The 13,538-nt window shown below is 42.8% G+C and overlaps 3 protein-coding genes across 3 annotated transcripts; 1 reads left to right on the top strand and 2 right to left on the bottom strand.

Moving 5' to 3' along the window:
• The first annotated feature begins 107 nt into the window (after positions 1-107).
• LOC130517362 (bcl-2-like protein 1) lies at positions 108-2,094 on the top strand. Its single transcript, XM_057019188.1, has 2 exons — positions 108-1,217; positions 1,832-2,094. Exons 1-2 carry the CDS (start codon positions 816-818, stop codon positions 2,003-2,005), a joined length of 576 nt encoding a protein of 191 aa, XP_056875168.1. The 5' UTR covers positions 108-815; the 3' UTR covers positions 2,006-2,094.
• Positions 2,095-5,960: 3,866 nt separating this feature from the next.
• On the bottom strand, positions 5,961-9,029 carry LOC130517409 (bile salt-activated lipase-like). The gene is made up of 11 exons (XM_057019263.1): positions 8,883-9,029; positions 8,628-8,775; positions 8,439-8,558; positions 8,170-8,367; positions 7,961-8,091; positions 7,776-7,883; positions 7,425-7,539; positions 7,039-7,225; positions 6,763-6,966; positions 6,379-6,588; positions 5,961-6,301 (listed from the first exon to the last, which is right to left on the bottom strand). Exons 1-11 carry the CDS (start codon positions 8,943-8,945, stop codon positions 6,112-6,114), a joined length of 1,674 nt encoding a protein of 557 aa, XP_056875243.1. The 5' UTR covers positions 8,946-9,029; the 3' UTR covers positions 5,961-6,111.
• Positions 9,030-10,146: 1,117 nt separating this feature from the next.
• On the bottom strand, positions 10,147-13,327 carry LOC130517410 (bile salt-activated lipase-like). Its single transcript, XM_057019264.1, has 11 exons — positions 13,172-13,327; positions 12,793-12,940; positions 12,574-12,693; positions 12,139-12,336; positions 11,936-12,066; positions 11,745-11,852; positions 11,536-11,650; positions 11,160-11,346; positions 10,834-11,037; positions 10,468-10,677; positions 10,147-10,366 (listed from the first exon to the last, which is right to left on the bottom strand). Exons 1-11 carry the CDS (start codon positions 13,232-13,234, stop codon positions 10,183-10,185), a joined length of 1,668 nt encoding a protein of 555 aa, XP_056875244.1. The 5' UTR covers positions 13,235-13,327; the 3' UTR covers positions 10,147-10,182.
• Positions 13,328-13,538: the final 211 nt, after the last annotated feature.

The raw sequence follows: 13,538 nt of genomic DNA, 5'->3' as shown, positions 1-13,538 counted from the left end.
TAAATGTATATTTAAGCCTCCGAATGACGAAGCCGGGTGTCGTTGGCTCCGACGTGAATAATAACTTTACCAAATCCTGCGAACCGTCACCCAGCCGCCCTGGCTAGCCGGCTGCTGCCGGGGGACCGCTAGCTGAAGCTACGCTAGGCGGCTCCGCGGCAGCTAGCTTCTCCGGGCTACCTGACGCAACTCCAGCTAACTCCAAGCTGCGGAACCGAGTCTCAAACTCACTAAGTCTCGCCTCCAGAACCATTAATAAACGACACTTTCTGCACCTATTCCCTTCACTAAAGGAGGCAGAGAAGTAACTAAACATTTCACACACTGAACAGACAAAGACACCGGGTGATAGAGATGGTGAGGCCATGCTAATAATCCTGTATTTGTTTAATATGGACTATTTCTCCCTGTTGTTATCGAGTGACTAGAATTTCCCGACTATTCAATTTTAAATAACGTGAATCCAACACACAACATCCACAGTGCACCAACGAACTATTGAGAAGACAGGAAGTGACGCAATACGTCACCCAACGGAAGTGGGTAACGATCAAAGAGGCTTTGATCTTCCAAGGATCAATGGCACATTGATTCAAAGCAAAATATGTTGTATATAACATCTTCCCCTACTGCTGGTGTGGACCAACTTTGAAGACACACACTATCGAAGGAAATACTGTTCAAGGCAGTGTGTTGTGAAGAGCTACAGTTGTCACATTTAAAGACAATTGAACTCTTATCGTGTCCTGACCAACATCCTGTCCTGAACTCTGCTAATCAGAATTATTGCATTCCAGTCCCTACTAGAGTGAATCATGTCTAATAGAGAGCTGGTAGAGAACTATTTAATCTACAAACTCTCTCAGAAATACCCAGGCACTGTGTCTCCACCCGCAGGTACTGGCAGAGAGGCTTTGAATGCAGCTCTTCGGAGCATGGCAAATAAGTACGAGCAGGACTTTATGGAGCAAGCGGGTGACCTCTCCCCATACGTCGCCGTGACTAGGAACAAGGCAGGTTTTAACAAGGTGATGGACGACATGTTCAGAGATGAAATCAACTGGGGAACAGTTGTAGGTCTTTTTGTCGTGGGCGGCGCCACTTATGTGCAATCTTTCGAGGGCGGCGCAAGTGAACCGGTTTGCCACGTTGCAGACTGGATGACAGATTACCTGGACCAACGGATTAATCCATGGATCGAGAGTCAAGGAGGATGGGTGAGTATAAAGGAGAGAGACTCAAAATACAGCTTCCTTTGTGCCGCAGTTAGAGAATTGACGACCCAAACACAACCTTTTTTTTCTTTTTAGAATGACTAATGGCCATGAGTTGATTAGTGGAATTTTATTCTTCTGACATCAGAAAATAGTGTTTTTTCTGAATAGAATTCAAGTTTGAAGTAACTGAAAGTATACCGTGTAGTAGCTGTTATATGAAGATTTGAAAGAAAAATGACTCCCTTCACCTGACAGGTTTTCCAAAATAATCCGTTCTTTATTTTCCCTTTCAAATTAATAGAATTGTGCAATTTACATTGGCATGCAACCTTGGTGTGTAAAAAAAGAATCTTTATTTAGAATTCAAGCTAGAATTCAAACTTACATGTCAGTTAATCCCACCACCATTTACAACGTTTGTTGCTTCCTCATGAATAAAATCGGAATAATTTCACCGCTAATTTTATTTCCCCGTCTCTCGTGCTGTACGCCGCCTGGCACTTCCGTCAGCCGTCCCCATCAATGCCAGTTCTCCTTTAGCCTCCCTTCATGCTAATGCTGCTGTAGTTGATCACCTTGTCTGGTTTTTGTCTGAACCTTTGTCTCTGTTACAGGACTGCTTTGTTACCATTTATGGGGAAGACGCCTGCACAAACAGAGCTCAGGAAGACAGGCGTAAATGGATACTGGGCGGACTGGTGGTGCTGGCTGGTGTTTTGATCATTGTTACAAAAAATTATGGTACATTGCGTAAGGCATTTTCAAATTTTATGTCTTATTGGTCATAGAGACTGTCAGTACCCTGCTTGTGTCGTGTTTCACTAAGTTAATGTTTGTAAATTTGTAGTTATTGTACAATTAAAATGACTAAAAAGCACTAATCGTTTTTTTCAGAGATTTTGTTCCAATTATACAGTAATTCACGTAGCATTAGCATGACCTCACCACTTGTTTCACCCTGGACTGTTTGGGGTGAGGCTGCGAGTTTGAGGCACGGTTCTATAAGTTAGAGTTGTCAGGTCAGTTAGCCAAAACAATGTAACAGCCATGCTGCGGCCCAGCGTAGCTACAGCTAGCTGTCCCCTAACAGCATCCAAGAAGACAATCTTGTCAGGACGGCTGGGTGACCGTTCACAAGAAGTGTTGTCCAACTCAGAGGCCCCCCAACCACTTCCCATGGCCAACCATTTTTCCCCTACTCACTCACCCTTGCTGAGAAACAGACTCTGGTATTTGGTGACTGTTTTGCAAGTACAAGCTGACGCCAGACATCAAAAGCACCTTTTCTGCCAAAGAGGGTCCAGGGCTGGTTCGAAGCCAGTGCTCATCTTAGCACCAGTTCTTTGTTCTTCCACCTACTAAACAAACTGGTTCCAGGCAAGCACCTGAATATGAACAGCACAAGTAAATAGAATAGAGGATAAAAAAACTGATTGGTTACCTGGAAAGTCTGTCAATCCTCTAGGAAAGGTACAGGAGTATGAAATACAAAACAAGTTGCCTACTGGTGCCTTGAGGCGTCGGATCACCTGACCAAATGCAAAAGTTTAAGATGTAAAAAAAATAAGTGCACGATTAAAGGTTGTTGAAGCTAAACAGAAATGGGAGAGAGACCTCCCATGCCTGGGGAAGAGCACTTGATCACATGCTACCATCTACCTGACATGGGTGACCATGGTGGTGGGATTACAATGTTTAAGGTAGGGGACAGACATCTGGAATTGTGACTTAAAGAACTGGCAGGTCTTGGGAGTAAGACTGACAATTCTGTTCAGATTGTCTTGTCCATCAATTCAGAGATGAGTGTGGTTGAAGTTATGAGTTGGTTGGTTTATCTGCTGGAGGAAACCAACGGACTCAAGTAATGAAATGAAGTCATTTCTAAAGCTGTCATTTACAACGTCTTCATGGATATTAAAGTCTCCAATAATAATGACTTTAATAATGACTTTAATAATGACCCTGGTTTGTCAGGTCTCTAATAAATAAAGTTAGCCAATAAACTCTAATAAAATTAGCCAAATTACTAGGAATGAGAGAGGCCCCATCCCAGGTGGGATGGACACCGTCTCTCCTAATCAGACCAGGTTTTCCCCAAAAACTGTTCCAATTGTCTACAAAGGACACCTGGTTTTCGGGGCACCACCGTGACTGCCAGCGACGAAGCGACGACATGCGACTTAACATTTAATCGCTGGCCAGACTGGGAAGGGGACCAGAGAATGCTCTGGAGTCCCACATTGTTTTCGCATAATCACAGTCCAGCGAAGGGCATGTATTCCTCTCTCCTCCACTTAACAATGTTGCTGCTGTCTCTCTCCTGCCACTGAGGTGGAACTAATTGACTTTCTCTTTAAAGTTCAGTCAAGGATGACACCAAGGAAGGACAAACAAATAAATGCTGTGAATTCCACTGTTCAGAGGCAGGGAAGGATGGTGGGCCTCATTGCTCCACCTCAATGGCCGGGCCCAGGTTCAGCCAAAAAGCTCTGAAAAGAACTAGGCAATACACAGGCAATGAAAAAGTAACAGACTCCCTGAACACGTATATTTGGGGTACAGTCCCATCTGGTCTTTCAATCACATATTCACCCTTAATTATAATAAAGGAAGCTGATTTCATTATTTTAAACATTAGTTTCTGTGTTTTCAAGACCATAAAGTGTTCACAGAAAATCAAACAACAAATTTGTGCATTCAAATTAATATAATTATTGTTTGGGAACCTATTCCCTTGTTTTGTTGTACCTGAGGAAAAGTTGACCCTGCCTAGTGTTGCGCACAATATTTAATATGTTTTTCAAATATTTTATTCTTAGAGGATAAAAACATTGCAAAACTACATAATTTAAGAGGCAAAAAATGCTTTAGCCCAACTTTCTGGGCACTAGTGATATATAGCTGATGTATAAGTAGTTTGTATACAGTTGCTAAAACAGACAGGAAACAGCTAATAACTGCTAAAGATATGTTTGATAAAGATACATATGATATTCCCAAACTACTTGTAGCCAACTATTTTTAATGAATCCCGCACAATCATCAATACAATCATCCTGAGCAGATGTATGCAATGCTCTCATCAGTGTTTTCAGTGTAAATCACCATAGTAATTATACAGAAAATAATTCCTTCTCTCAGTGTTTCTTTTTTCATCTGCTACTATAAACTAAAATCTATACATTTTCCATCCCTGTGAGACAAGTCCCTATTACAATTAATGTTACCCTCACATGGACACGGAAGGAATTTGCCATCAATCAATCAAACTTTATTTATAGGGCGTCTGTTACAAACAAAATTGTTTCTAGGCACTTTCCAGAATCCCAGGGCCTGACCCCAGACAAGCAACAGTATCAAGGAAAAACTCCCCTTTAAGAGGAAGAAACCTTGAGCAGGACCGGGCTCATGTAGGGGGACCCTCCTGCTGATGGACGGCTGAGTAGAGAGAGAGGAGAAGTGGGAGGAGCACAGGTAGAGGAGAGAATAGGCAGAGAACATAGAGATGCATTAATAGTACAAACTGCTGGTATAAGAGTAGAGTCGGTCAGCAGGGACAGAGGTCGGCAGGCCAGCATACATCCATAAAGGCGGCTAGACCTGTTGATGAATACAGAGGGGGGCGGCAGAGAAACTATACAAGAAACAACATCATCAATGATCTACTAGGACAGGAGAGGAGAGGAGAGGAGAGGAGAGGAAGAGGAAAGGAAAGGAAGGAAAAAAAGAAGGAAAGAAAGAAGGAAAGGAAAGGAAAGGAAAGGAAAGGAAAGGAAGGCCATGACCCAGTAGGGTGACAGAAGCCTGCAAGGTGATCATGTTTCTGGACCCCGGAAGCCTCGGCCTATAGCAGCATAATTAAGATGTTAACCTAATAATTAGTCGACCCCCTAAGTATGATAATTTGTCTGTCTATGATAGTAACTGGAACTACAGAATTAGTGACAATAAGCATTTTCAAAGTTTTAAGTCAAATCTTAAAAGTAGAGATGGAGTCAGCCTCCCGTACCTGGACAGGGAGCTGGTTTCACAACAGGGGGGCCTGGTAGCTAAATGCTCGGCCCCCCATTCTACCCCTAGAGACTTGGATGAAAAGGTGTCACTAGCTCCTCCAGGTAGGATGGAGCTAGGCCTCTGAGGACCTTGTAGGTCAGAAGAAGTTTAAAAATTATACTAAATTTAATGGGCAGCCAATGAAGAGACGCCAGTACAGGAGTTATGTGGTCTCTTGTCAATACCTGTCAGAACTCTAGTTGCAGCACCCTGATAATAAAGAATTACAATAGTCTAACATCTATACCATAGACTAGCTTTTCAGCATCATGCCGCGTTAGTAGCTTCCTGATCTTTGTGATGTTCCTCAGGTGAAAAAAGGCACTTCTGGAGACTAATTTAATGTGTGAGTTAAAGGACAGATTTTGGTCAAAAGTTACTCCAAGATTCCTCACAGAGAGACTAGATGCTAATGAGATACCATCTAGAATGACCATGTGATCTAATCTATCCCTGTGAGGTTCAGGACCAAACACCATTCAGTTTTTCCTGAATCAAGAAGATGGTGTCAGCTTTTACCTCCAAATATGCTTTTAACACAGAGACACAAATTATATTAGTAATATTACAGCTAAGGAACTGAGTATCTGGAATGTTGTTGTCATATAGCCCCACAGCATCATTTCTAAGAGCTTGTGCCAAACAGTTTGAGTGAAATATGCTGTAAATGAACAACAGTTTACTAAAGAGTAAAGCAAGTTTATTTTTATTTTCATGAATCTCTGGTCTTTAAAAATAACTGCTGTAGTTCTTCTGAACACAACACACATCTTATTATGTTCATACATACATGGTGTTGGTGATTGCCGTTGTTTGGCTTTTATCAGAAATTCACCGTTGGTTAATTATCTAAGGCAACGTGTGATTTAAGACTGGGAAGGGTCTTTGTCCAAAGCCGAACAAAGTTATGCCTCATTTTCTCTCCAATAGAACTTTCACTCATCTTAGCACTGATGTCCAGGAACTGCTGTCCAGCAGAGGTGAAGTTGGGCCACGTCACCGGCACCTTCAGGGTTCCTTTGTTGGGGTTTCTGTAAAAATGAAAAGAAGCATAAAAATCTCCACTCAGTTCCTAAAGTCTAAAATGCAGCTTAATGGTGTGTATTACCCAGTTCTGGCGAAGTTAGTCCAGTAGGCAATCATATTTCCAGACAGTTCTCTTTGTTTGTCCCCATAAACCTGAGGTATGGCGAAGGGTATGCCAAAGACATACTGCAGATCATCCGTGTGGTCGGCTCCCATCCAGTCAGGGTAGGGTCTGCCTGGTCCAGCCAATAAACTGGGCTCAGACAGAAGGTAGGAGAAGGTACCGGCAGACCTGTTAAAGACAAAGCAGGGGATTTAACTACCACCGCCCACACTAGGATGAACATTTTAAAGTGCAATGTTGCTAAGTTGCTTAAAACACCCCTCGTATTTAGGAAATCGTCATTAATAGATCACAGAAGACAGAACTTCACAATCCTGAATTCAAAAATGTGAGTTTCCTCACGTAGCTTTGGCAGCATGAAGATAGAGGGCAGCCTGTGTAGAAACCAGGAAGATGTAGTCAGTCCCAATTTCCACCGCGGTCCTCTGAACAGTCTCCTGGCTCGGTGAGGCCCCCCATTTTGAGAAGTATTCATCAGAGGCCACCTGGAAACCTTCCGGTCCCGTGTCTTTAGTATAAGCCGCAAGAAGCCTAATGACTTCATCGCTGCATCAAAGAAAACAGAGAGCTCCATCAAAGATACTCTTTTTTTCTTTAAAAATAACAAATCAGACTTACACAGGAGTTTTTTCTGTCTTGTTTTTGAGAGAATGAATATCCTCTGAGGTAAAGCTGAAGCCATCCATGTCGTTAACTCCCGCAAGGTAATCAATTTCAGCAGCGTTGTGGAACAGGTTTACTGGCTCATCGGGTAGGAAGTCTCCATCCACAACAGGAGTCAGGAGCACATGTTTAATACCTGGATCTGGGATCAATATGAACATAATTCATCTGTATTGTATGGGCTCCACACTGTATAAAGGCATACTTTGACTGACAATTGTTTTGGCTGCTTATGTTTAACTGCTGGAAAGTTCCGATCTTATTTTGTGATGTTAACATTCTCTATCAATTTGCTGGATGGTTTCATTGGTTTGCTCCACTGAGGAAAAAGCATGTCTCACAGTCTGGGGTGCCGTCTGGGATGTAGGGGGTGGACATGGTAAGATTCCTGGCATCTGATGATCTCAGGCAGGCCACCATCCTCTCATCCACGGGGCAACCAGCTTTCAAGGCAACCTGCACAAATGCCAAAGGGCAGAATATTCTGATCAGTCCAATTTTAGGAAAACGTTGGATAAATTGTCACAGATTCATGGAGTGAATTCCATTTTTTCCCCTCTGGAATCAACACACCCTCAGGTCATTCTTACAACTGAAGATATTTCCATGGGGAAAGCTTGAAATCACAATTGTCATTGTTCCAAAAATAAGAACCCCAGCAAATATGTTAGCAAGTTACAATGATGCCATACCCTCTCTGCCATGGTGCGTGGATCCTCATTGACAGCCCAGGGGCCTAAAGCATCACCACTTTGAGAGATGGCTCTTCTCACAAGACCTTTGTTGTGGGGGGAGAGAGTCTGCATAGGAATAAATTAAGCACACTCTTGGACTCTTAAACCCACAGTAAAAAGGTTCAAGGTGGGCTGCTACTCACCTGGAAGCTGACACTAGCTCCACCTGCAGACTCCCCAAAGATGGTGATGTTGTCAGGATCTCCCCCAAATGATCGGATGTTCCTGTGCACCCAAGCAATGGCAGCATGCTGATCCCACAGGCCATAGTTTCCTGATATTGTGATAAATCATTAATACACAATCTAAGATATGATGCATTTTTGGATGCCTTTAATTTCACCGGATTTACCTGGTAAGCGGGAGTCCCCTGTGCTGAGGAACCCCAGTACGCCCACGCGGTATCCAAAAGACACCACGATGACATCACCCTTGTCTGCAATTTCCTGACCACTGTACAGATACTTGCCCAAAAAACCGGGCCCAGTAGAACTACCACTCATGAAACCTCCTCCGTAGATCCAAATCATGACCGGCAAGTTGGATGAGACTGAGAGGCGAATGTCAAGAATTTGACAATGCTCATATCCAACAACATGATCAAAAATGAAACTACTGTACCATGTTTGCCTTGAGGGACCCAGATGTTGAGGTGGAGGCAGTCTTCGCTCCCAAGACTCGTGGTCTGTAGATCATTAATCTGGAGACACTGCTCAGCAAACCTCGTCGCCTGCAGTATCCCTGGTGGTGGACAAAGCGCGATAGATTTTCCTTTCCTGTTAATAATGGTGGAAATTGATATTTACATACCATCCCAGCCAGGGTGAGGTTTGGGTTTTTCAAAAAGCCCAGGCTTGGCAGCAAAGGGGATTCCTTTGAAAACATCAACGGAGCGGAACACATCAAGAGGGATATTCTGCCCCTGAACACGACCACCTTCCGTCTGAACAAGACCCAGCTAGAGTAACAATAGAACCAGAGGTCTTTAAGCAGACCAAAAAGCTCACATTCTTTGAGTTCTTCAAATTAGTGTTATGGACATTTAGAGTGGTAGCAATGGCTTACAGAGGCAGCTGAGGCCGTGGTCACAAACAAGGCAAGAACAAGAAGACTCTTCTGTTTCTCCATGGCTGCACAGAAAGCCACAAATACCTCCCAGGTGGTTTTATACACAAGACCTGCCTCTGAAGGAGCAGAACACACATACGCACGCACACGCACGCACACCCGCACACACACACACACACACCACACACACACACAAAGAGTAATGTTTACTTTTGATCACTGATAGCATGGTGGCATTGGCTCTAAATCTGGTGGCGAAAAACAGACAGATGGAGAAAAACACATAAGCTGACGAACAAATGTAAAGTACAGCTGAGTCCGGATTTTTGTGTGATGTACAGAGGGGAATAAAGCCATTTATCATCAAAACTGTGGCTTTTCTGCTGTACAGTATACGTGCAAAGCAATATGCCATTGTTCAGGAATGAATAAAAATGTAATTAAAAAAACCAAAGCCATTTAGCATTCTTTTGAAGTAGTGGTCACATATTTTAATCACATTTCAGTTTAGTTTATTCCCACACATAACTCAGAAAGCTGTATACTCACACAACAGTTGTTTATCTATAATGATGAATTCAACTGGACGTATAACAACTTACCAAACTGAAGCTGGAACACACTACCACTGTTAAACAACTCCAATCAAATGTAACCAGGGATACTGTAAATGCTTCCACAAACATATACAAATGTGACCATATTAACAATTGAATCTGGGTTTCATATTAGTCGTAAAATGTGGGTACATATCATCACTATGTGGACGTATGTATTTGAGACAGACAGAGGGAGAAAAGCTGTCAGAAACAGGTGGTTCAGTTCTCAGTACATCAAACAAGCTTAGTCCAGATAAATTCCCAGAATATACCCACAGAATATATTTTATGTGCAGTTGGGTAAATCATTAGCTTTGAGAATCGCACCAATGTTGCATTGGTACTGAAACAGAAGAAAGGTTCTACAAAGAGCACTATTCCAATGGTAATTAACAGTGTATAATTAACTTAAAGCCTTTCCAGGGAGAAAACCTTCATTTTCTCTATGTACCAAAATGTCTCTTAGGATGGTGCTCCACATCATTACCTTTTTGCTCTGCAAGAATGAGATGAGTGTCTGCTTAAGCATCAGAAAAGATATACAGAGATCAGCAGAAGCTTGTGTTCCTGTCAAGAATTTATGTGCTGGAACTATGTCGCAGTGACCAGTCTGCATTAATTATTCAATGAGACACCAATAGTACAAATAAACCAAAGAAATATTTGCTGTTTTCTGCTCAGGTGAGAAAATGTTCTTTTTATTCAGAGATGGTTACATTGAGGTTGGGGAGGACGCTAGTCCAGAAATGCACATAACCAATCCTCATCTTCTGGTGCACATAGCCTGAGTCCATCTTTGAGTGGATTTCCAGGTATTGATGTCCAGTGCTGGTGAACTGAGGCCATGTAACAGGCACACTCAAGTCTCCCTTGTTGGGATCACTGCATGTGGACAATAATCAAAGGAAAATGTAAGGTCCAGTTATAACCACACCATAGATATAGTCAAACTTTTTATGTTATTTATGAAGCTGTAATTATACCCAGTTTTGGCAAAGTTGGTCCAGTAGGCAATCATGTAGCCAGAGACATCCCTGTGTCGTTGCCGGTATACGATAGGGGTGGTAAATGGCTTTCCGAAGACATAAAAAAGGTCATCAGCATGGTCGGCTCCCATCCAGCTGGGGTAAGGCTTGGCAATACCACCCAGACGGCTGGGCTCTGAGAACATGTATGAGTAGGTGCGTCTCGTTCTGAAAGGAAAATACAAGAAAAACACTGTTACAACCCCAAAGAAACCTTTAAATCGAACCAATAATGTCCCTGCAGATGTTGAAAAAAAAGTGAAACAAAAACACTAAATGAAATAACTCCAAATTAATTTTAAATAGAAAGGGTCGTTTTCTTGCTTGGCATGGGCAGCGTGAAGGTAAAGGGCAACCTGAGTAGCAACCAGGAAGATGTAGTCTGTTCCAACATCCACCACAGTTGTCTTGATGGTCTCCCTATTGGGATTTGATCCCCAGTTTAAGGTGTATGTGGAAAAGCCAATTTCTGCAGCCTCTGCACCCTTCTCCTTAGTGTAGGATCTCAGGAGCCTTTTCATTTCATCACTGGACACAAGAAAACAGGAAACAACACTTCTCTGCTAGTCCTCCGATAGGTGGATCTTCTGTATTCTCTTTTCACATCCATCATCGTCATTCTCATACTCGACACACTGAGGTAAACTCACACGGGGGTGTCTACCAGCTGTGAGTTGATTGAAGGAATATCAAATGTAGTGAAGAGGTGTCCGTCCATGTCATTGACTCCAGCGATGTAGTCGATGTCTGCTGCGTTGTGAAACAGGTTGTAAGGCTCGTCTGGCAGGAAGTCCCCATCGATCACAGGAGACAAGACCAGGTTGGATATGAGGGGGTCTGAACAGGAAGGAATATTTTCAGCATTTTTAGGTTTATTGACCACGGTAATTAATAGCTTCGATTTAAATTCTTAGAAGCTCTGAAGCTTACTGGACGACTAGGACAAACTCTACCATATTCTCAATATTGAAGAGGAAAACAAAGACATGCAAAATGTGCAAACAGTGCAGAGTGTTGTGTCCGTACTATCGGGTGAGCTGCTCATATTGAAGGAACCAGCCAATGTAAGCAGTTCGGGGTCAGTCATCTTCAAACAGGCGGCCATTTTTTCATCAGTGGGGCAGTTGACCTTCAGAGCAACCTGCAGACACAATTCAAATCACTCCTGATTGCATCCAGCCACTGACTAGTGGGTGGAAAAGTTCCACAGGAGAAATAAACAACGTGTCCTGTACCTCCTCAGCAAACCTGCGGGGGTTCCTGTTGACAGCCCACGGGCAGAGGGCCACGCCGCTCTGGGAGATGGCCCTCCTGATCGTCCCTTTGTTGTGGGGAGTGAGGGTCTTGGTGCAAGGAGGCATGTGAAATCAGTTTCATGAATTCTCCCAAAAATGAATTTGACAAACACAAAAAAAGAGCAGGACACCTGGAAGCTGACACTAGCTCCACCTGCGGACTCTCCGAAGAGGGTGATGTTGTCAGGATCTCCTCCAAATGAATGGATGTTCCTGTGCACCCAAGCAATGGCGGCTTGCTGGTCCCAAAGCCCATAGTTTCCTGAAAATCAGTTTTCTCTCAATCAAGCTACTAACTTTTACAACTATTGAAGTTTGTTTTTGTAACAACTACCAGGTAAACTAGAATCTCCGGTGCTCAGGAAGCCCAGAGTGCCCACACGGTACCCCACCGTCACCACAATGACTTCTCCTCTTTCAGCAATTTCCTGTCCGCTGTACAGATAGTCATCCAGGAATTTGCCATCCATGGACCCACCAATCATGAAACCTCCTCCGTAGATCCACAACATGACTGGCAGATCAGTAGACACTAAGAGACAGAGAGAAATTAAGCTTATCCTTAATAAAACAATGTTATATATGCTTGAAAATTGGCAAATTATGTAGCACAATAGTTGTGGTCCAACAAGATCTGACATTTGTCAATGAGGATCATGCTGACTGCAGTCACACCTGTTCGTATGGCTAATTTAAAAGATATATGCCCAGTTAATACAACCTTAACCTGTCTGTCATTTGTCTATGTCAAATTCACCATTTTGTATACCTGAGCTACCATGAGGAATCCAGATGTTGAGGTAAAGACAGTCCTCACTCCCTCTGGTGTCGGTCATTCGAAAATTGACCTGGAGGCATCTATTTCTATATTCCTTGGCTTTGAGAACACCTGTAGACAGATGTGAAACGGACCAGTATCAAATTTTTGATTTGTTCTTGGAGGTGCAAGGTTCTGGTCTAGGGTACAGTTCCCTTTTGAGCAACACACCGTCCCAGCCAGGGTGACGCTTTGGTTTCTCAAACCTTCCAGGCATGTCGGCAAAGGGAATGCCCATGAAAATGTCCATGTGTCGGCGGAACCCGAGGCGGATGTTAACCCCCTCCACCATGCCACCCTCGGTGTACACAACCCCAAGCTGGAAATATTACACAAAGGTTTGTGCAAAATACTTGAATTGGTCTTATTCAGTCAGTTTGTTTACACAATAATGCTGAGATGCTGCATAAAATTAAAAAACACCACTTATGTTTTCAGTAATAATCACAGAAAAATGTATAAATAATAGAATTAATGTACAATTGTGTGTCTAATATCCAATCCTGTATATTAGCTAATGAAGAAAACATTTTAAAGATATTATACATACAGAGGTGGCAGAGACTGTCTCCAGAAAGACGGCAACAGCCACCACAATCCCAAACATTGCCATTGTGACCGATCTGAGAAGCCGGTTGATTGTGGATGAGGCTTTTATAGTGGATCCCCCTTCCTCTCCAATAACACCTGAGCAATGTGCAGACTGGAATCAGACTATACTAAACATTGCGTAACACGACTTAACCACCTGCTTTACTCAGTGCTTTTGAATCATGTAAAAACTTCTTGTAGAAAAACACCATGTAGAAAAAGGGTGTCTTCAGCGGCCCGTTGCAAATATAATAAATATATCATTCTAGTTGTTGATTCGTGTTAATTTTCTTCTTTACAGAGATGTATCTTATTGAAAAACCTTT

Source organism: Takifugu flavidus, chromosome 20 (genome assembly GCF_003711565.1).
Source record: "Takifugu flavidus isolate HTHZ2018 chromosome 20, ASM371156v2, whole genome shotgun sequence".
Classification (NCBI taxonomy): domain Eukaryota; kingdom Metazoa; phylum Chordata; class Actinopteri; order Tetraodontiformes; family Tetraodontidae; genus Takifugu; species Takifugu flavidus.
The sequence above is the reverse complement of the archived record's forward strand: the minus strand, read 5'-3'. Positions and strand labels throughout refer to the sequence as shown.